Here is a 24,305-nt window from a genome sequence, read left to right on the forward strand (position 1 = left end):
TGATTTAGTACATACATGCTTTTTATCTACTCAAATGTGAGCTGCCAATTTTTTGGGGTGACAACTGTCTTATACTGCTGCTATTACGTTGTCACCCTTTTACATGGTGGAGACTACAAGCCACCATAGCCATGCTGGCACACGTTGCTCTAGCATGGTCCACCCTTGTCTATCAGTGACCAGACTGCAAGGGAATGATGTGCAAGTAGACAAGAAGGGACAATAATTTATACTACACAGTAGATCCAAACCCAGACTAAACACAGCTCACATCTACTTCAATCCTGAATAAAAACTACCCCGCACAGTCCAGTGTGTGTCTGGTCACTCACTGCATGGCGGAGTTATTGGTAGATCTAAACAGGGATTGGGAATCAGACTGTATAGGTCAGGGATCTTCAAACTACGGCCCTCCAGCTGGCAGAGCTACACGTCCCCTGAGGCATTGTAAAACTCTGACATTCACATACAGAGCTAGGCATGATGGGAATTGTAGTTCCTGAACAGCTGGAGGGCCATAGTTTGAAGACCCCTGGTATATAGGTGGTTGTCTTACTGAGGACATCAAACAGCAGATTCCCATTTATCCCCATGGAGTATTCTCTGGCTATATGGAAGGGGTGTGTGCATTGCAGACTGAGCACACCAAACACAACGTCTTCAATCTGAACACCGCCGTCTGATCTACTCTGTGCTGACACAAAAAAGCCAATGTCTGACAGCAACACCAGCCCTAAACTTCAGACATGAAATATATACAAAGCATATTCCTCTATAGTGTCTACTTGTCTCAATTAGGAGCACTAAGTGTCACTTTTGTCTGCTGCCTCTGCTATCAGCATGAATCACTTCTGACAAGTTTTCCTGACACCAAGAGAAAAATGGTGACAGGGGAGGGGCCTCCAGCTGATTGACAGCCTCAGCTCTGTTCCCGTGTGCTGTGTGAAGAAGGATGTGCCCCTTCCCTCCAATCAGCTGTCAGAGCTCTCCTCACTGAGGTCTTCGGAGTATCACTTTAAGTGGAACTTTAGTCAGGAAATTATAGGGATTGTAAAGTTTAGTTGTTTTTTTTTTTTTTTTTAAATAACAAAGATGTTATACTTACCTGCTCTGTGCAAGGTTTTTGCACAGAGCAGCCCCGATTCTCCATTTCTGGGGTGCCTCGGGTGGCGCTCCTGGCTCCTCCTCTTCATTTGGTGCCCCCACGGAAACGCTTTCCACAGGGGCGTTGGTGCGGGCGCACTCACGAGTCCCGTTGCTGCATCCATTGACATAGACAGTGGAACTCGGCCCTGCCCCCACGTCACTGGATTTGATTGACAGCAGTGGGAGCCAATGGCTCCTGCTGCTATCAATCTATCCAATGAGGACCAGAGACAGGGGCTGGAGCCACTGCGCTCGTACTTCAGGTAAGAAAAAGGAGGGGGGGGGGTCTAGGGGACAGCTGCAACACCAAAGGTTTTTCACCCTAATGCATTAAGATGAAAAACCTTGAGACTTTACAACTCCTTTAAATGCTGCTAGATGACTTCAGGCTGGCCCAGATTGCAGGTATAGCTATGAAAAACATTACAAATAAGTGTCTATACTGGTTAAAATCCAGTAACTCATTGTCTCACCCTGCTCTGCACATGCTCAGTTGTTCTCCATTTTTAGGCATTGCTGAGAATCTGTAGAGGCCAATCTGCTGACAGCCTTAACCGTTTGCCAACCGCCGCACGACTATTTACTGCGGCGGTCAGCCCCTCACAGGCAAAGCGACGTAGGTCTACGTCGCTAGCCTGTGAGGCTCTAGGGAGCAAGCGAGCGCGCGCCGCCGGAGGCGGTCTCCCGCGCGGTCATGGACCCCCCGCACGTGTGCCCGGTGGACCCGATGTCCGCCGGGCACTCGCGATCTTCCATTACACCGGAAGAAAGGCAGGCGGCTAATGTAAACAAAGCCACCTGTCATTCTCTCCTGTGTAAGAATGGACATCACACGGTTCTACTATGTAGGACCGTTGATCTCTGTTCTTACACTAGTAGCCACAGCCAATCACAGTTAGAAACACGCCCCTAGGGACACACTTAACCCCTTCCTCTCCAATAAAGTTAACTCCTTCACTGCCAGTGTAATTTTACAGTAACAGTGCATATGTATAGCACTGATTACTGATAATCGCAGATCACTGCCATTACTCGTTAAAAAAAAAAAAAACAACAAAAATGACAAAAATCTTTCCCTTAGTTAGTAAACGCGATAACTTTTGCGCAAACCAATCAAAATACGCTTTTTGCGATTTTTTTTACCAAACATATGTAGCATAAAACAAATTGGCCTCAAATGTTAAAAAATTTTGATTTTTTACATTTTTTTTTTGGGGGAATTTCATATAAAAAAAATGTGAAAAATATTGTTATTTTTGCAAAATTGACGCTCTTTTTTTGTTTATAGCGCATGATAAAAAAAAAAAAAAAATAAAAATCGCACAGGTGATCAAATACCACCAAAAGAAAGCTCTGTTTGTGGGAAAAAAAGGACATCAAATTTGTTTAGGTACAGCATCGCACGACCGCGCAATTGTCCGTTAAAGTCACGCAGTGCCGAATCGCAAAATAGGCCCTGGTCTGGAAGGGGGTAAAATCTTCCGGGGCTTAAGTGGTTAAATGCTGCTAGATGACTTCAGGCTGGCACAGTTTGCAGGTATAGCTATGAAAATAAGTGTCTATACTGGGTAAAATCCAGTAACTCATTGTCTCACCCTGCTCTGCACATGCTCAGTTGTTCTCCATTTTTTAGGCACTGCTGAGAATCTGTAGAGGCCGATCTGCTGACAGCCTTAAAGTGGAAGTAATCCCTCCAATCAGCCAAGGAAGCTGCCATCTTGGCCTCTGTTTATTCTTCAACTTCCATGATGCTGCACAAGTAAAGTGCATGGACTGTGTAGGCGTGTCCTATTACACAGTGTTGGTGACAATAAGGGCTCATAGATGACGCATGCAGTCAGTTATGTTTTAAAGAGGTTGTAAACCTCAGAATTTTTTATTTTAAAGTACACCTGAAAGACAAACACATAATGAGCTAGTATGCATCGCATACTATCTCATTATGATATACTTACCTTAGAACGAAGCCCCGAAGCACCGACTGCTCACTTCTCCCATGGGTGACATGTTCTGTCACTCTTCTTCCGGGTTCGCGGCATCCGGCCATCTGATTGGCTGGACCCGTGATTACGTCAGAGCCGACGGTCACGGCACGGGGCTCTGCAGGAACGGCACCAGCGGCCGTTCCTTCAGAGCGCAATGCGCCAGTGATGTCACTGGCTGCTTGTAAGGTAAATATCTCCTAAACAGTACATGTTTAGGAGATATTTACAGTACCTATAGGTAAGCCTTATCATAGGCTTACCTATAGGGAAAAGTTACAGAGGAGGGTTTACTTCCTCTTTAAGGTGATATTAAAGGCATGTTTAAAAAAAATAACAACAACAATAAGCATGTTACACTTACCTCCTCTGTGCCGCTGGTTTTGCACAGAGCAGCCCGGATCCTCCTCTTCTCGGGTCCCCCGCTGGCACTCCTGGCCCCTCCTTCCTACCAAGTACCCCCAAAGCACACAGCTTTCTATGGGGGCCCCTAAGCAGAGCCACTGCTCTGTGTCCATTCAGACACTTGGCCCTGCCCCCTCTCTCTCATTGGCTCACTGGCTGTGAATGCCAATAGCTCCCGCTGCAGTCCCAGCCAATGAGGAAGGAGAGTCCCAGAGAGCCGAGGCTCTCGTGCACACCTCTGGATTGTGATGGGGCTCAGGTAAGTATTAGGGGGGGGGGGGCTGCACAGAACAGGTTTTTTACCTTCATTCATACATCAGGGGTGTCAAACTCAATTTCATTGCGGGCTGCATCAGCATTATGGTCAGTCAATGGCCAGTTGTATCTGTAAGACTAGATGTCCAGAGCACCCTTCCCTCTTACATCAGATGTCAAGTGTCCCCCACCGTTGCTTACATCACAGTGCACCCCTCTTACCACTGGGAAGTAGAAAGTATAGGGTCTGGAGGAGAACTGGAGGACTAGAGGAGGGCTGTAGTCTGCTGAATGCTGAAACCGGGGGGACAAGGAGTTCTGACCTCCTCTATACTGCTGAGATGGGGGGTGGCAGAGGGGAACCTCTCTGTAGCCGCATGGAGAAGTGCAGGATCTGGCAGAGGAGTTCTGTCCTCCCTGTTGCTGAGACAAGGTGGGGGTGGAGCAGCTGCAGGAGAGGTGCAAGGGCCACAAGAAATGGCTTGGATTAGATCCGCAGGCATAAAAGCCCAAAGAAGATGGAAGTGACGTCAATGGGAACGCATGCATAGGAAAAACGCTCCACAAATGTATGCAAATGTGAATAAAAAAGTGCGTGAAATGCAGGTCGCTGTGCATGCATAGACGCACACATGCAGAAATCAGGAGCCGATGGCGGAGAGGACGATATTGCACACCTTTCTTGGTGAACAGAGGGTGGCACTGATCTGCCCCGGTACACACTACATATATATATATATACAAATACAGTATACACACACCTACAACTCAGGAAAATACATGGAAATAAATATCCCAGAAAATCCGCCATAAACATGATGGAGAATAGAGACTGCGGAGTACTGATCAGTCTGTACAATCAGATTGTATGGTGTGTGTGCAGTCATGGTGACATCTCCACTATAACCAATCCTAGGAACGTCACCCTCCGTACACGTCACATCATTACCGGCCCACACCGGACACTGCAGCCGGGAGGACGTGTCACCCGCTCCTTTATACACACCGAGCCCTCCCCTCCCCCACCGCTCTCACCCCATGGACATGATATCCCTCGTTGCCGCCCTCGGCGGACTCGGAGCTCAGAGACAGTCCCATCCCCGGGAATATTCCACCGGAGACACACAGCGCCGCTGACACTCCGCCAGGACTGCCAATCAACCACCGACACCTACACAGGGGGAGAGGACATCGGGGATCGGCTGAGCGGCCTGCTGGAGTAGGAGGAGGAAGGCCTGTGATGTCACATGGTAACAGAAGAAGTGCCGGGTAACCAGGGACGCCGGAGGAGGTAAGACAGAGAGCGTGTCACCCCGAGATCCCACCGGGAGAAGGATAGAGATCCCAAGGATAGAGATCCCATACATAGAGATCCCACCGAGAGAAGGATAGAGATCCCATACACAGAGATCCCACCGAGAGAAGGATAGAGATCTCATACACAGAGATCCCACCGAGAGAAGGATAGAGATCCCATACACAGAGATCCCACCGAGAGAAGGATAGAGATCCCATACATAGAGATCCCACCGAGACAAGGATAGAGATCTCATACACAGAGATCCCACCGAGAGAAGGATAGAGATCCCATACACAGAGATCCCACCGAGAGAAGGATAGAGATCCCATACATAGAGATCCCACCGAGACAAGGATAGAGATCTCATACACAGAGATCCCACCGAGAGAAGGATAGAGATCCCATACACAGAGATCCCACCGAGACAAGGATAGAGATCTCATACACAGAGATCCCACCGAGAGAAGGATAGAGATCCCATACACAGAGATCCCACCGAGAGAAGGATAGAGATCCCATACATAGAGATCCCACCGAGACAAGGATAGAGATCTCATACACAGAGATCCCACCGAGAGAAGGATAGAGATCCCATACACAGAGATCCCACCGAGACAAGGATAGAGATCTCATACACAGAGATCCCACCGAGAGAAGGATAGAGATCCCATACACAGAGATCCCACAGAGACAAGGATAGAGATCCCATACACAGAGATCACACACATAGAGATCCCATACACAGAGATCCCACCGAGAGAAGGATAGAGATCCCATACACAGAGATCACACACATAGAGATCCCACCGAGAGAAGGATAGAGATCCCATACATAGAGATCCCATACACAGAGATCCCACCGAGAGAAGGATAGAGATCCCATGCACAGAGATCCCACTGAGAGGATAGAGATCCCATACACAGAGATACCACCGAGAGAAGGATAGAGATCCCATACACAGAGATCCCACAGAGAGAAGGATAGAGATCCCATACACAGAGATCCCACCGAGAGAAGGATAGAGATCCCATACATAGAGATCCCACCGAGAGAAGGATAGAGATCTCATACACAGAGATCCCACCGAGAGAAGGATAGAGATCTCATACACAGAGATCCCACGAGAGAAGGATAGAGATCCCATACACAGAGATCCCACCGAGAGAAGGATAGAGATCCCATACACAGAGATCCCACCGAGACAAGGATAGAGATCTCATACACAGAGATCCCACCGAGAGAAGGATAGAGATCCCATACACAGAGATCCCACCGAGACAAGGATAGAGATCTCATACACAGAGATCCCACCGAGAGAAGGATAGAGATCCCATACACAGAGATCCCACCGAGAGAAGGATAGAGATCCCATACACAGAGATCCCACAGAGACAAGGATAGAGATCCCATACACAGAGATCACACACATAGAGATCCCATACACAGAGATCCCACCGAGAGAAGGATAGAGATCCCATACACAGAGATCACACACATAGAGATCCCACCGAGAGAAGGATAGAGATCCCATACATAGAGATCCCATACACAGAGATCCCACCGAGAGAAGGATAGAGATCCCATACACAGAGATCCCACTGAGAGGATAGAGATCCCATACACAGAGATACCACCGAGAGAAGGATAGAGATCCCATACACAGAGATCCCACAGAGAGAAGGATAGAGATCCCATACACAGAGATCCCACCGAGAGAAGGATAGAGATCCCATACATAGAGATCCCACCGAGAGAAGGATAGAGATCCCATACACAGAGATCCCACCGAGAGAAGGATAGAGATCCCATACACAGAGATCCCACAGAGAGAAGGATAGAGATCCCATACACAGAGATCCCACCGAGAGAAGGATAGAGATCCCATACACAGAGATCCCACCGAGAGAAGGATAGAGATCCCATACATAGAGATCACACCGAGAGAAGGATAGAGATCCCATACACAGAGATCACACACATAGAGATCCCATACACAGAGATCCCACCGAGAGAAGGATAGAGATCCCATACACAGAGATCACACACATAGAGATCCCACCGAGAGAAGGATAGAGATCCCATACATAGAGATCCCATACGCAGAGATCCCACCGAGAGAAGGATAGAGATCCCATACACAGAGATCCCACTGAGAGGATAGAGATCCCATACACAGAGATACCACCGAGAGAAGGATAGAGATCCCATACACAGAGATCCCACAGAGAGAAGGATAGAGATCCCATACACAGAGATCCCACCGAGAGAAGGATAGAGATCCCATACATAGAGATCCCACCGAGAGAAGGATAGAGATCCCATACACAGAGATCCCACCGAGAGAAGGATAGAGATCCCATACACAGAGATCCCACAGAGAGAAGGATAGAGATCCCATACACAGAGATCCCACCGAGAGAAGGATAGAGATCCCATACACAGAGATCCCACCGAGAGAAGGATAGAGATCCCATACATAGAGATCACACCGAGAGAAGGATAGAGATCCCATACACAGAGATCACACACATAGAGATCCCATACACAGAGATCCCACCGAGAGAAGGATAGAGATCCCATACACAGAGATCACACACATAGAGATCCCACCGAGAGAAGGATAGAGATCCCATACATAGAGATCCCATACGCAGAGATCCCACCGAGAGAAGGATAGAGATCCCATACACAGAGATCCCACTGAGAGGATAGAGATCCCATACACAGAGATACCACCGAGAGAAGGATAGAGATCCCATACACAGAGATCCCACAGAGAGAAGGATAGAGATCCCATACACAGAGATCCCACCGAGAGAAGGATAGAGATCCCATACATAGAGATCACACCGAGAGAAGGATAGAGATCCCATACACAGAGATCACACACATAGAGATCCCATACACAGAGATCCCACGAGAGAAGGATAGAGATCCCATACACAGAGATCACACACATAGAGATCCCACCGAGAGAAGGATAGAGATCCCATACATAGAGATCCCATACACAGAGATCCCACCGAGAGAAGGATAGAGATCCCATACACAGAGATCCCACTGAGAGGATAGAGATCCCATACACAGAGATACTACCGAGAGAAGGATAGAGATCCCATACACAGAGATCCCACAGAGAGAAGGATAGAGATCCCATACACAGAGATCCCACCGAGAGAAGGATAGAGATCCCATACACAGAGATCCCACCGAGAGAAGGATAGAGATCCCATACACAGAGATCACACACATAGAGATCCCACCGAGAGAAGGATAGAGATCCCATACATAGAGATCCCATACACAGAGATCCCACCGAGACAAGGATAGAGATCCCATACACAGAGATCTCATACACAGAGATCCCATACATAGAGATCCCACCGAGACAAGGAGAGAGATCCCATACACAGAGATCTCATACACAGAGATCCCATACAGAGAGATCCCACCGAGACAAGGATAGAGATCCCATACAAAGAGATCCCATACACAGAGATCCCACTGAGAGAAGGATAGAGATCCCATACATAGAGATCTCATACACAGAGATCCCACAGAGAGAAGGATAGAGATCCCATACATAGAGATCCCATACACAGAGATCTCATACACAGAGAACCCATACACAGAGATCCCATACACAGAGATCCCATACACAGAGATCTCAAACACAGAGATCCCATACACAGAGATCCCATACACAGAGATCCCATACACAGAGATCCCATACACAGAGATCCCATACACAGAGATCCCATACACAGAGATCCCATACACAGAGATCCCATGCACAGAGATCCCATACACAGAGAGATTCCACCGAGAGAAGAATAGAGATCCCATACACAGTGATCCCACCGAGGGAAGGATAGAGATCTCATACACAGAGATCTCATACACAGAGATCTCATACACAGAGATCCCATACACAGAGATCCCATACACAGAGATCCCATACACAGAGATCTCATACACAGAGATCTCATACACAGAGATCCCATACACAGAGATCCCATACACAGAGATCCCATACACAGAGAGATTCCACCGAGAGAAGAATAGAGATCCCATACACAGCGATCCCACCGAGGGAAGGATAGAGATCCCATACACAGAGATCTCATACACAGAGATCCCGCCGAGAGAAGGATAGAGATCCCATACATAGAGATCTCATACACAGAGATCCCACAGAGAGGATAGAGATCTCATACACAGAGATCCCACAGAGAGAAGGATAGAGATCCCATACATAGAGATCCCATACACAGAGATCCCATAAACAGAGAGATTCCACGAGAGAAGAATAGAGATCCCATACACAGAGATCTCATACATAGGAGGACACAGAGCAGGAGGACTGCACAAGATGTAAGATCAGATCTCTGCATGAGAGACAGGCTGGGAACACTGATATCTGATAGGAGGAGATAGGCTGGGAACACTGATATCTGATAGGAGGAGACAGGCTGGGAACACTGATATCTGATAGGAGGAGACAGGCTGGGAACACTGATATCTGAAAGCAGGAGAGAAGCTGGGAACACTGATATCTGATAGGAGGAGACATGCTGGGAACACTGATATCTGATAGGAGGAGACAGGCTGGGAACACTGATATCTGATAGGAGGAGATAGGCTGGGAACACTGATATCTGATAGGAGGAGACAGGCTGGGAACACTGATATCCGATAGCAGGAGAGAAGCTGGGAACACTGATATCTGATAGGAGGAGATAGGCTGGGAACACTGATATCTGATAGGAGGAGACAGGCTGGGAACACTGATATCTGATAGGAGGAGACAGGCTGGGAACACTGATATCTGATAGGAGGAGACAGGCTGGGAACACTGATATCTGATAGGAGGAGAGAGGCTGGGAACACTGATATCTGATAGGAGGAGTCAGGCTATGAACACTGATATCTGATAGGAGGAGACATGCTGGGAACACTGATATCTGATAGGAGGAGACAGGCTTGGAACACTGATATCTGATAGGAGGAGACATGCTGGGAACACTGATATCTGATAGGAGGAGACAGGCTGGGAACACTGATATCTGATAGGAGGAGATAGGCTGGGAACACTGATATCTGATAGGAGGAGACAGGCTGGGAACACTGATATCTGATATGAGGAGAGAGGCTGGGAACACTGATATCTGATAGCAGGAGAGAAGCTGGGAACACTGATATCTGATAGGAGGAGATAGGCTGGGAACACTGATATCTGATAGGAGGAGACAGGCTGGGAACACTGATATCTGATAGGAGGATACAGGCTGGGAACACTGATATCTGATAGGAGGAGACAGGCTGGGAACACTGATATCTGATAGGAGGAGACATGCTGGGAACACTGATATCTGATAGGAGGAGACAGGCTTGGAACACTGATATCTGATAGGAAGAGACATGCTGGGAACACTGATATCTGATAGGAGGAGACAGGCTGGGAACACTGATATCTGATAGGAGGATACAGGCTGGGAACACTGATATCTGATAGGAGGAGACAGGCTGGGAACACTGATATCTGATAGGAGGAGACAGGCTGGGAACACTGATATCTGATAGGAGGAGACAGGCTGGGAACACTGATATCTGATAGGAGGAGACAGGCTGGGAACACTGATATCTGATAGGAGGAGACAGGCTGGGAACACTGATATCTGATAGGAGGAGACAGGCTGGGAACACTGATATCTGATAGGAGGAGACAGGCTGGGAACACTGATATCTGATAGGAGGAGACAGGCTGGGAACACTGATATCTGATAGGAGGAGTCAGGCTATGAACACTGATATCTGATAGGAGGAGACATGCTGGGAACACTGATATCTGATAGGAGGAGACAGGCTTGGAACACTGATATCTGATAGGAGGAGACATGCTGGGGAACACTGATATCTGATAGGAGGAGACAGGCTGGGAACACTGATATCTGATAGGAGGAGATAGGCTGGGAACACTGATATCTGATAGGAGGAGACAGGCTGGGAACACTGATATCTGATATGAGGAGAGAGGCTGGGAACACTGATATCTGATAGCAGGAGAGAAGCTGGGAACACTGATATCTGATAGGAGGAGACATGCTGGGAACACTGATATCTGATAGGAGGAGACAGGCTTGGAACACTGATATCTGATAGGAGGAGACATGCTGGGAACACTGATATCTGATAGGAGGAGACAGGCTGGGAACACTGATATCTGATAGGAGGAGATAGGCTGGGAACACTGATATCTGATAGGAGGAGACAGGCTGGGAACACTGATATCTGATAGCAGGAGAGAAGCTGGGAACACTGATATCTGATAGGAGGAGATAGGCTGGGAACACTGATATCTGATAGGAGGAGACAGGCTGGGAACACTGATATCTGATAGGAGGATACAGGCTGGGAACACTGATATCTGATAGGAGGAGACAGGCTGGGAACACTGATATCTGATAGGAGGAGACAGGCTGGGAACACTGATATCTGATAGGAGGAGACATGCTGGGAACACTGATATCTGATAGGAGGAGACAGGCTTGGAACACTGATATCTGATAGGAAGAGACATACTGGGAACACTGATATCTGATAGGAGGAGACAGGCTGGGAACACTGATATCTGATAGGAGGATACAGGCTGGGAACACTGATATCTGATAGGAGGAGACAGGCTGGGAACACTGATATCTGATAGGAGGAGACAGGCTGGGAACACTGATATCTGATAGGAGGAGACAGGCTGGGAACACTGATATCTGATAGGAGGAGACAGGCTGGGAACACTGATATCTGATAGGAGGAGACAGGCTGGGAACACTGATATCTGATAGGAGGAGACAGGCTGGGAACACTGATATCTGATAGGAGGAGAGAGGCTGGGAACACTGATATCTGATAGGAGGAGTCAGGCTATGAACACTGATATCTGATAGGAGGAGACATGCTGGGAACACTGATATCTGATAGGAGGAGACAGGCTTGGAACACTGATATCTGATAGGAGGATACAGGCTGGGAACACTGATATCTGATAGGAGGAGACAGGCTGGGAACACTGATATCTGATAGGAGGAGATAGGCTGGGAACACTGATATCTGATAGGAGGAGACAGGCTGGGAACACTGATATCTGATATGAGGAGAGAGGCTGGGAACACTGATATCTGATAGCAGGAGAGAAGCTGGGAACACTGATATCTGATAGGAGGAGACATGCTGGGAACACTGATATCTGATAGGAGGAGACAGGCTTGGAACACTGATATCTGATAGGAGGAGACATGCTGGGAACACTGATATCTGATAGGAGGAGACAGGCTGGGAACACTGATATCTGATAGGAGGAGATAGGCTGGGAACACTGATATCTGATAGGAGGAGACAGGCTGGGAACACTGATATCTGATAGCAGGAGAGAAGCTGGGAACACTGATATCTGATAGGAGGAGATAGGCTGGGAACACTGATATCTGATAGGAGGATACAGGCTGGGAACACTGATATCTGATAGGAGGAGACAGGCTGGGAACACTGATATCTGATAGGAGGAGACAGGCTGGGAACACTGATATCTGATAGGAGGAGACATGCTGGGAACACTGATATCTGATAGGAGGAGACAGGCTTGGAACACTGATATCTGATAGGAAGAGACATGCTGGGAACACTGATATCTGATAGGAGGAGACAGGCTGGGAACACTGATATCTGATAGGAGGATACAGGCTGGGAACACTGATATCTGATAGGAGGAGACAGGCTGGGAACACTGATATCTGATAGGAGGAGACAGGCTGGGAACACTGATATCTGATAGGAGGAGACATGCTGGGAACACTGATATCTGATAGGAGGAGACAGGCTTGGAACACTGATATCTGATAGGAAGAGACATGCTGGGAACACTGATATCTGATAGGAGGAGACAGGCTGGGAACACTGATATCTGATAGGAGGAGACATGCTGGGAACACTGATATCTGATAGGAGGAGAGAGGCTGGGAACACTGATATCTGATAGGAGGAGACATGCTGGGAACACTGATATCTGATAGGAGGAGTCAGGCTATGAACACTGATATCTGATAGGAGGAGACATGCTGGGAACACTGATATCTGATAGGAGGAGTCAGGCTATGAACACTGATATCTGATAGGAGGAGAGAGGCTGGGAACACTGATATCTGATAGGAGGAGACATGCTGGGAACACTGATATCTGATAGGAGGAGAGAGGCTGGGAACACTGATATCTGATAGGAGGAGACATGCTGGGAACACTGATATCTGATAGGTCTGGAGGAGACAGGCTGGGAACACTGATATCTGTCAGGAAGGACTGACTGAGAGCACCATTATCTAGGAAATATGAATGGAAGGAATTGGAAATAAATATCAGTAAAGTAACATGTTGGGAAATCTGAGCCTTTTAGGAGGTTAGGTTAGATTAGGGTAGGTTAGGTTAGATTAGGTTAGGTTAGATTTGGGAGGCTATGTTAGATTTGGTAGGTTAGGTTAGATTAGGGTAGGTTAGGTTAGATTTGGGAGGTTAGGTTAGATTGGTGTAGGTTAGGTTAGATTTGGGAGGTTAGGTTAAATTAGGGTAGGTTGGATTTGGGAGGTTAGGTTAGATTAGGGAGGTTAGGTTAGATTAGAGTAGGCTAGATTTGGGAGGTTAGGTTAGATTTGGGAGGTTAGGTTAAATTAGGGTAGGTTAGGTTAGATTTGGGGGGTTAGGTTAGATTTGGGAGGTTAGGTTAGATTAGGGTAGGTTAGATTTGGGAGGTTAGGTTAGATTAGGGTAGGTTAGGTTAGATTAGGGCAGGTTAGATTTGAGAGGCTAGGTTAGATTAGGGGAGGTTAGGTTAGATTTGGGAGGTTAGGTTAGATTAGGGTAGGTTAGGTTAGATTTAGGAGGTTAGGTTAGATTAGGGTAGGTTAGGTTAGATTTGGGAGATTAGGTTTGATTAGGGTAGGTTAAGTTAGATTTGGGAGGTTAGGTTAGATTAGGGTAGGTTAGGTTAGATTAGGGTAGGTTAGGTTAGATTTGGGAGGTTAGGTTTGATTAGGGTAGGTTAAGTTAGATTTGGGAGGTTAGGTTAGATTTGGAAGGTTAGGTTAGATTAGGGTAGGTTAGGTTAGATTTGGGTAGATTAGGTTCGATTTGGGAGGTTAGGTTGGATTAGGATAGGTTAGGTTAGATTAGGGTAGGTTAGCTTAGATTAGGGTAGGTTAGGTTAGATTTGGGTAGATTAGGTTAAATTTGGGAGGTTAGGTTAGATTAGGGTAGGTTAGGTTAGATTAGGGTAGGTTAGGTTAGATTTGGGTAGATTAGGTTAGATTTGGGAGGTTAGGTTAGATTAGTGTAGGTTAGGTTAGATTAGGGTAGATTAGGTTAGATTTGGGTAGATTAGGTTAGATTTGGGAGGTTAGGTTAGATTAGGGTAGGTTAGGTTAGATTTGGGTAGATTAGGTTAGATTTGGGAGGTTAGGTTGGATTTGGGAGGTTAGGTTAGATTAGGGTAGGTTAGGTTATATTAGGGTAGGTTAGGTTAGATTTGGGAGGTTAGGTTAGATTAGGGTAGGTTAGTTTAGATTTGGGAGGTTAGGTTAGATTTGGGAGGTTAGGTTAGATTAGGGTAGGTTAGGTTAGATTTGGGTAGATTAGGTTAGATTTGGGAGGTTAGGTTGGATTTGGGAGGTTAGGTTAGATTAGGGTAGGTTAGGTTATATTAGGGTAGGTTAGGTTAGATTTGGGAGGTTAGGTTAGATTAGGGTAGGTTAGGTTAGATTTGGGAGGTTAGGTTAGATTTGGGAGGTTAGGTTAGATTTGGGAGGTTAGGTTAGATTAGGGTAGGTTAGGTTAGATTTGGGTAGATTAGGTTAGATTTGGGAGTTTAGGTTAGATTTGGGAGGCTAGGTTAGATGTGAAGCTGCCATTGGGGGATTGCTGGAGAGTGAAGAAGACAGGAGCTGATGTGTGATTTCCTCTTCTATCTCTGCAGACATACAACTTCTCTGAAGACAATCCCTGAAATATATTCCACATTACAATGGCGGATACAGAGCCACAGCTGATGGTGAGGATTCAAAATCATTTCTCTTCTTCCTTCCTTTATAAATAATTCATAAAACAGAGATTTATAATAGTTATTGGAGGCATCAGGCCTACAGTATATAAAGTAATCTCCAAGATATCAGCTTCCTATAGCCACATACAGGGAACTTTGTGTATGATAAAATAGTTTTCCCCTGTTATTGGTATATATATATATATATATTGATTATTCTTGTGGGAAGCAGATAATAGTTTTGGCCAGCTAGGAGGATAGGGGAGTCTCATGAGTGTTATTCTTGAGCCTCATGTTCTTTTTATTTCTTGTCATTATTTTTATTAGTTGCCTGTTGGCCATAGATGCAAATACTGTATATTACTTCTGTTTTCTAGAGCTCTATTATCTTCTACTGTAAGGAGAAATACTATCGCCATATGCAAAATATAGCAAGGGAAGGTCTGCAGAAATACTACAATGATCCCGTGCTTCTCTTTTTCAAAGCCTTTGGCATCCTGATGGAAGGTAGGTCAATGTATGTTATTGATAAGGTTTTTCCATCCTCAAACCCTCCCCCCCCCCCCCCCCCCCCATCTCCTGCCTTTGTCATCGCTCCTTCTCATAGTACAACTAAAGGCAATTTTTTTGGCAGATCTGAACGGTCCCCCCATGCATTTCTATGGGGCATCGGATGTCAGCGGAGACATGTCTGCTGACGGATCGGATGGGATCGGATAAAAACGGAGAGACGGACCATTCCCATCCGATTCCCCCGTAGAGATGCATGGGGACCTGACAGCTGTGTCTCCGCACACAGCACGGAGAACAGCTGTCATCCTCCTGCTCAGTGGGGGATCGGCGGATCGATCCCCCACTGAGAAAAACGGAGTCCGTCAGACGGCTCCATGTGTGAAAGAGTCTGGCTCTTTCACACATGGAGTCCGTTGGACGGACTCCGTTTTTCTCAGCAGGGGATCGATCCCCCGCTGAGCAGAAGGATGACAGCTGTTCTCTGTGCTGTTTGTGGAGACACAGCTGTCAGGTCCCCATGCATCTCTATGGGGGAATCAGATTGGAACGAACCGTCTGTCCGTTCTCATCCGATCCCATCCGATCCGCTGGACGGATGGAAAATAGGGTTTCCATCCGTCCAGATTTGACGGATTGGATCGGATGTCAGCGGACATGTCTCCGCTGACATCCGATCCCCCATAGAGATGCATGGGGCGACCGTTCAGATCCGTCAAAAAAACGGACAGGCGGATCTGAACGGTCCGCCTGTGTGAAAGGGGCCTAAGGTTTGAAACTAAAATATAGAAGCTAATTGGTTGCTATGCACAGCTGGTCCGGTTTTAATATCTCCCCCCCCCCCCCCCCCCCCCCCTATAGTGGGGAATAGTTACTGTGTTTCTGAAGAGCCACAGCCTAGCTACACTAGGTTCACACTCTTGCATGTGGCTGTGAGAATTTCAGTGATTCCTGCACCCGCAACCACCCACAGTGAAAATGCACTGCTCTGCGAAAACGCACAGGAGCTGCTATTAATTCTGAATGGCACTCCCACGCATGTAAAATCACAGAACAGGGAAATCACATGGTCAAAAAAGACAATTTCCCCGCGGAAACGCAGGCACGGCAGCCCATTCATTTGAATGGGCTGCTGCGCCCCCACCCAAACACGGCCAGCAAAAACGCATAGATGTGAACCTAGCGTTACTCTAAGTATCTGAACTGTGGAAAGAGTAATCCCTCTGTTTTCCTACAAATAGGGATCAGAAGCAGATGTTAAGCTGAAATATGTCTTTAGGCTAGCTTCACATCTTTGTGGTGCATCACTGCATTAGGTTCACCTTTAGAATATGTTACATGTTACATCCGTATTTAGGTTGTAACTTATAACATATTACAGCACCCCCACCCCCTGAGCACCCCACAGCCGCTCTGCCCGCACACGTCATTCACTTACAGAGATCTGTGGTTAAATAAACTACAAATCCCATCTGCCACCACAGCAGATGACTGGTAGTTCTCAATGGACTGCAAATGTGCTGATCGGCACACTCATGGTCCATTCACTCTTCCTTCAGCTTTTTACCTGATAGCCTGTATAGAGATATGGGGAGAAAGCTTAGAGGAAGACTGTGCAGGAGCCCCAACATTCGTACCCACAATCTGCTGATCACGGGTGTAATGCTTTGCAGGCTCTTGTTGGGAAAAATAATATTTTTGCAGAAAACAAAATTGTGCATTTATGTGCTTTTATTTATTTCTCCTAAAAGGTGAACTTCTCCTTTAGATTGGGTTCAAAATAGTGAGATGCCGCACATCGCATGTGATTTGCACAGGAATTGCACCACATTGTGCAAATCACATGCAATGTCTGTGCGGTGCAATTTGAGTCATCCATTCTGTATAGCTCAAATCACACCGCATCTGCACCAAAATGGTGCAGGACCCATTTTTTGCAACACTGGAATCGGATCGTATGGGTGTGAAGACCCATGAGATCTGATTCAGGTGTGGCATGGGATTCAGGCAATCGCAGTGCAGTTTTCGGGTGTCGTTAATCTACAATTGACACCCGCAGCAGATTGCATGAACGCCGCGCAATTTCAATGCAGTGCGGGAAACACACAGGATTCCCTACATTTCCCGCACTGCATATATGTGAACCGAGGTTTAAGGTAACCCAATCATTTTGAGTGGGCTGTTAACACACTGCAGCACATCTCAGACCAAACCTGGACCTTTTTTAGCAAGGCAGTGCAACACCATGCACACAAGGCAGTGTAACCACACTTTTAGGGAAAAAATGTGCATATATATTTTTTTATTTTATATGCAAACCTGGAAAGCGTTGCAGCCATGATCAGTGAATAGCAGGTGCAATGCATGGCTTCTCACATACTCTTCCTTCAGCTCCATGTCTATACCAAGGTACAGAATTTTGGTTATGAAGCTGGAGGAAGTATCAGTGGACTGCAAGTGCGGTGATCACTATACTTGTGTTCCATTGATAACCACAAGTCCCTTTGCTGCAGTGGCAGAAGGCACTTGTAGTTTATTCATTCACAGATCTATGTAAATTAACCACTTTACCACCGGAGGATTTTGCTGTCTTACGTCTGGGCCACTTTTTGCGATTCGGCACTGTGCGACTTTAACTGACAATTGCGCAGTCGTGCGACGCCGCACCCAAACGAAATTTACGTCCTTTTTTTCCTACAAACAGAGCTTTCTTTTGGTGGTATTTGATCACCTGTGCGATTTTTACTTTTTGCACTATAAACAAAAAAATGTTAACAATATTTTTCACATTTTTTTATATGAAATTCCCCCCAAAAAAATGTAAAAATCAAAATTTTTTATCATTTTTGGCCAATTTGTTTTCTGCTACGTATTTTTGGTAAAAAAAATCGCAATAAGCGTATTTTGATTGGTTTGCGCAAAAGTTATTGCGTTTACTAACTACGGGAAAGATTTCTGTCATTTTTGGTGTTTTTTTTTTTTTTAACGAGTAATGGCGGCGATCTGCGATTTTTCTTTGCGGGACTGCGACATTGCGGCGGACAGATTGGACCCTTGACTGACATTTTTGACACTTTTGGGGGTACCAGTGACATTACTACAGTAATCAGTGCTATAAATATGCAGGGAAGGGGTTAATTTTATTGGAGAGGGAGGGGTTAATTTAGCCTGGTGCTTACTGACATGTGTGGGGGGAGGTGACTGAGTGACACAGGGACAGCTATGCTGAACCCTGCAATCTGACCCTGCCTGTCACTTAGGAGATCCGCCCGCTTTGTTTACACAAGCGGGCGGATCTCCACACTTGATTCCCCGACGATCGGGGAAGAGCGGCGGTGATTAATCACCGCCGCTCCTCCCCTGGCCCGACTCCCGCTGTGACTACACAAGGGGAGTAGTCCAGCAATGTAGACCTACGTCGCTGGACGATAACGAGCCACATTGCCGCAGTAGCAGCAATGTGAGCGGGGGTAAAGCGGTTAATTACATATCTGTGTTGCTGAAGCCACGCACAGCTGTGCAAAATGTAAACACTGACAACAGCCACCGGGAAGAAGAGCCTCCGGACCCTGTAAGAGGGGAGGCGGTTTGAGGGTGGGAGTTCATCTTTGCACCATGTTACATGTTACACCCTAAATACGGCCCATTTGTGATGTCAGGGGCCACCTCGTAAGTTCACAATAACTGCTGTAGACAGTGGTGCAGACTTCTGCCACTTATTCTGTCCAATACCCCTCCTTGAGATCTACAAGCCAACAAGTAATACTTCATGCTATGGTTTTGCATAATTAGACCATACAAAGACTTTTGTTGGAGGAGTTGAGGATTCTTGGCTTGTAAAATGGAATGCTCAGAACTAGGTGTTCTCAGAGTCAATCAGAGGATTATAAACAACTCAGTGACCTAGTGAACTCATAAAGAAAATTGTGATGCTTGGCACCTTGCTCCTGCGCTCAGAACCAAGGTTCTCAGACTACCTCCGTCACTGTTACTTGGCAGCCCCAATGGCTAGGCCTTGCTGCCCTCTACGACCGGGGTGGTCGACATAACACTGTAAACACAAACACAAAAGAAGGGCGCACCAGCCTAGTGCATTATCCTCAGTAGGCTTTTTATTTATAAAATATGTCCACTCACATACAGGTGATGTAAACCAGCATATCAGATCCGACTAACAACGTCCATGATATTGGAGTCCACAGTCTTAGTTAAGGTTATCGTCTGACGCGTTTCAAGGCTATGCGGAAGGCTCTGAGGAAGAGGCATAGCCTCGAAACGCGTCAGTCGATAACCTTGACTAAGACTGTGGACTCCAATATCATGACGTTGTTAGTCGGATCTGATATGCTGGTTTACATCACCTGTTTGTGAGTAGACATCTTTTAATCTTTTATAAATAAAAAGCCTACTGAGGATAATGCGCTAACCTAGTGAACTCATGCAGTACCAAGATAGAAAAACAAAAGCCCTCAACAGGTTGAGTCCATGAACATGTATATTTGAAAGATTGCTCATGGTCAGCGCTCAAGTGCCACAATTCTGATAGTAACTCATTGTCAGATACATTTAAGGCTCCAATATGAGTGCAGCTCTTCCCGCTCTCTCGAAATTGTGTAAATCTTCAAAAAACACTAAAGACAAAACAAGAGTATACTGGCTATACTGCAAAACCTTTAATTAATCTTTATTAAAAACTTCAAATATTCCTAAATCCAGTATAAAATACAACATCCATCAAGTATGAATACCCTCAAGTTTTCTAATTAATATTATCATGCAGGATTTATGTTGCTCCAGCAGTTTGCACAGCGCTTTACAAAATTAAGGCAGATAGTAAAGTGACAATACAATTCAATACAAGAGGAATCAGAGGGCCCCGCTCATTAGAGCTTACAATATAAGAGATATATAAACAAATTACCAACCATAGGACCTCTGAAGCAACCTTCTGGTACACCTCCTTAGAGTGCTCTTAAGGCTACGTTCACATCTTGGCGTTGCTTTTACAGGCGTTTTTATGGGCGTTTTTGCAGGCGTTTTTTGTGCAGGCGTTTTTAGATTGAATAGAGACCAATGGAAAACGCCTGTAATCTGCCCAAAAAGAAGCTCATGTACTTTTTTGAGCATTGGGCGTTTTGCTCACAGCGTCAAAACGCTCAGATGTGAACAGGGGCCATTGAAATGAATAGGATTTGTCTTCTTGGGCGTTTTGAGAGCTGATCCTAGAGCAGAAAAACGCCCCAAAACGCCTACATGTGAACGGAGCCTTAAACACATTAGCATATTTCACAATTGGGACAGTGACAGAAGATTGGTAAAGGAGTCCTGTCTTCTATAAAAGTGATCCGAACCATGATAGCTGCTCCTAAAAATCGTCATTTATTGCAAAATCCACAGTGTACAAAATCACAATACAGTCAGTTGACGCGTTTCAGCCTTCACGACTTTGCTTGGGTCTTGAACTCTTTCAATACTGCTTAACAAATTGGATGGGTAGCAGCACCGTATACTTTCCTATGGTTGATCATCTATAGTTTGAAAAAGGTGCGTGCAGGCTGCCACCTCCCAGGTAATGATCATCCACTTCTGACAGGGCACTCAGCCTGGAAAAGGTCTCCACAACCTCCAACATAATCAGAACAAGGGAAAAGGTGCCACAGAAATGAGCTAAAAATACATCAAAACTTTTTTCAAATACTGGTGAAAAACAGCCAAAAGAAGCCAACGTGTTTCAACTGTCAGACCTTAATCATGACTAACATACATACAGTATAACACATAACAGCTCATACATATAACACATAACAACATTCTTTTTTTTTTTTTTTGTGAGTATTTGAAATTATTTATCATAAAAGTTTTATTGAAGGTTTTGCTTTTTTTTTTCTTTTTTTTTTTATGTGTCCATATATATGTACTCTTAATAAAGAATTCCAGTTTAAAAAAAAAAAAACACACACAAGTGGCCCACCTAAAAAAGTGGGTTTTGCTGCTATTCTCACTTTATTCTGGAACTGTCTACTGAAGAAAGTCTTGTCTGCCACTAGATATTGCTAGTATTCCAGGTTAAATGAAAAATCCGCTTCATTCAACCCACTTTCTTTAAGTCCAAGTTGTCATTGATTCGCTTTCTGGGGTGCGTCAAACACGATCGCCTGGGCCCATTGTCCTGCTGCACTGAACGGCACTAAGTGCCTTTTACTGCATAAGTAAGGGCCGCCCACTGCCGCCAACAGAAAAGATGAAGGATCTTGACATCGTCAGCCAGACAGAAGACTGGTAGAATAAAGGTATGTATGATTTTATGTTTGCTAAGTTAGATGGGTCCCAGGGAGTAGGGGATATTTTCTATTAACCTTTACATTTGATAGAATTAAAGTCCTACTCGAGCCCAAATTTTTTTGGACAAAGTAGGGATAGAGCTTTTATTAGATTCTTACTGCAGTTTTTGACCCTTTTAGAGAAATTTCCCCTCTTTCCTGTTGCAAAATTGTTGAGAAAATCTCTCCAGTGCAGTCACAGACTGAAAGAAAAGGGAGGTTAGAACCTCCATAAAGTTGTTATAATTAGCTGGGTCTTTTCATCCCGGTGACAGCCACTACCTTTATTATTTGTCCAGAGCATTGAAGTCTGCTCATGGTAAAAAAGACAAAAAAAAAGTATTTGCTAGAGTTGGTCGGAGGAGTAAAGCCCCGTACACACGTACCGATTGTCGGCCGTAAATATTCGGCCAACGTCCGATCGGCCGATTGTCGGCTTGTTAGTATGATGCTTCCGACAACCTACTGCGACTTTTCAGCCGAACAAAATCTGGTGTGCAGGCTATAAAATTTTTGTTGGCCAACAAAGAACGGCCGATTGTTCGTCAGTCAGTACAGATTTCGGCCGACAAAAGCCAGATGAGCAAGACTGGGCATGCTCAGAGAAGAAAAAACACACGAAAAGTGGACCAGAACATGACATCACTTCTGCAGTTGGTTGTTGTTGGCCGACAAAATTCGTGTGCAGTCTAGAGCACATTTCAACCAACAAAATAACACTGGACAAAAGACGGCCGATCATTCGGCCGACAATCGGTACGTGTGTACGAGGCTTAAGCAAAACATTCTCCAATCGCAGTTCATGGTTTGTTTAGTACATTGTGGTTTGTTTTACGATTAGTGACCATGATAGTGTGCACTATTATCATAATGTTCCTTCTTCTGTCACCAGACCGAGTGCAAGAGGCCATTCGAGAGCTAGAGTCCATCAGAGAGGTTCCAGATGTCTCTTTATCCGCCCTCATGCTTCTAATTTATGCTCATAAGAAAAGTGGTACATTTGGTAAGCTTTCATTCTAATTACAAACGTTCTACAATCTTATTTACAGAGGTGCTGAACTGGCAGCTGTGCCCAAAAAAAGGCAGACATAGCCCTAGTCAACAGTATTGTCTTTGTATTATTATGTCTTACCATGCCTTGTTCTGTACTATGCCTCTGTGTGGATGTGGCCATCTTGGTAGAAACAGGGCAGCATAGTAGTGGATTCACAGGGTGCACTCACACTGGCAGTTTTAATGAAGGACGGGCATGGTTGACCCTTTTGATCAGGTTCGTTTGCGTAGTGTGAGTTCTCTGAACCGTGACCAGCAACAGTTAAAGCGGTATTAAACCCAAAAACAAACATTTATTATATTTTAGTTTAACAATTCTTAGATGTGATGGCTGCATTCGTTTGCACCAGCTCCTGTGTTTGTGCAGCCTGGGTCCCAATGGACGTGAATGTGAATACCTGTGCATCCCATTCGGGCAATGATGGCCCTTCGCATGGGTGTACGCTTAGATACTAAATGGCAAATATAAATGTAAACAATGTAGAGTGTCCACAGAAAGTCCCAATAGTCCAAAAGATGGAGAGATAGTGTAGACCAATTCCCAACTTCCGACTGTGCAGATGTTAGAAGCCAACACCCAGACGTGGAGTAACACCAACTGCTTACCAGATATTATTGTATATAAAGCGATGAAAACAGACTCAAGTAGGCCATCAATCAAGGGATAGATCACACCATATGGTCACATCAGCTCCAATATGTTAGGCAGCCATGATGTCAGGGCAGTGATATAGGCTCAGAACAAACCACCAGCCTCTGATGATGTCATTACTTTGACGACACGCGTCAGGCGACCCGGAAAACGAGCAGCACGCCACCATACACCGCGGTTTTTAACCATTATGATGCCTATATGTATCTACTTTTATGTGAGTATGTTTTTGGCATAAGAATTAAATGAAGTGTTCGTACAGTCTGCACTATTGTCCTGCCTTCTTTTATTGAGGTAAACTGGAGTAGTTGTGACCATATGCCTTTTCCTGGGGGCCATACAATCTACTGAGTACCATTTGGAGTTTCTGCAATGAAATTTCAGCAAAATGAACTAGCCTGCTGCATCATTATTTCACTTTGATTTTCGGGATGTCTTTGAATTCTGCCTTCTGTAGGTTAATAATTTTCATTTCCATCAAATGATGTAGCATCCTTTTGTTCCTTAAACATTACCCAGTCCATATTAGTATAGATATCCAGCATGATATTTTTCCCCAGTTAGATATGATGTGTTTTCAAAGTGTTCCTTTAAATTTTT

At 45.6% G+C, this 24,305-nt stretch overlaps 2 protein-coding genes across 3 annotated transcripts in view; one reads left to right on the forward strand and one right to left on the reverse strand.

Annotated features, from left to right (window-relative positions):
• The window catches only part of GORASP1 (golgi reassembly stacking protein 1), a 79,350-nt gene extending 74,349 nt beyond the window's left edge, over positions 1–5,001 (reverse strand). The window contains exon 1 of the mRNA XM_082259464.1: positions 4,824–5,001. Within this exon, the coding sequence (XP_082115590.1) occupies positions 4,824–4,886 (63 nt within the window). The 5' untranslated portion in view covers positions 4,887–5,001. The remainder of the gene's footprint in view (positions 1–4,823) is intronic.
• Positions 5,002–15,107: 10,106 nt separating this feature from the next.
• TTC21A (tetratricopeptide repeat domain 21A) overlaps positions 15,108–24,305 on the forward strand; it is a 114,847-nt gene continuing 105,649 nt past the window's right edge. The window contains exons 1-3 of one of the 2 annotated variants that reach the window (XM_082259581.1): positions 15,108–15,179; positions 15,548–15,677; positions 22,893–23,003. In XM_082259581.1, the coding sequence (XP_082115707.1) occupies positions 15,153–15,179; positions 15,548–15,677; positions 22,893–23,003 (268 nt within the window). In that variant the 5' untranslated portion in view covers positions 15,108–15,152. Of the gene's footprint in view, positions 15,180–15,547; positions 15,678–22,892; positions 23,004–24,305 lie in introns of those variants that run through there. The other variant, XM_082259582.1, reaches the window with a different exon arrangement.

This window comes from Pelophylax lessonae (genome assembly GCF_965119305.1).
Source record: "Pelophylax lessonae genome assembly, chromosome: 5".
Lineage (NCBI taxonomy): Eukaryota > Metazoa > Chordata > Amphibia > Anura > Ranidae > Pelophylax > Pelophylax lessonae.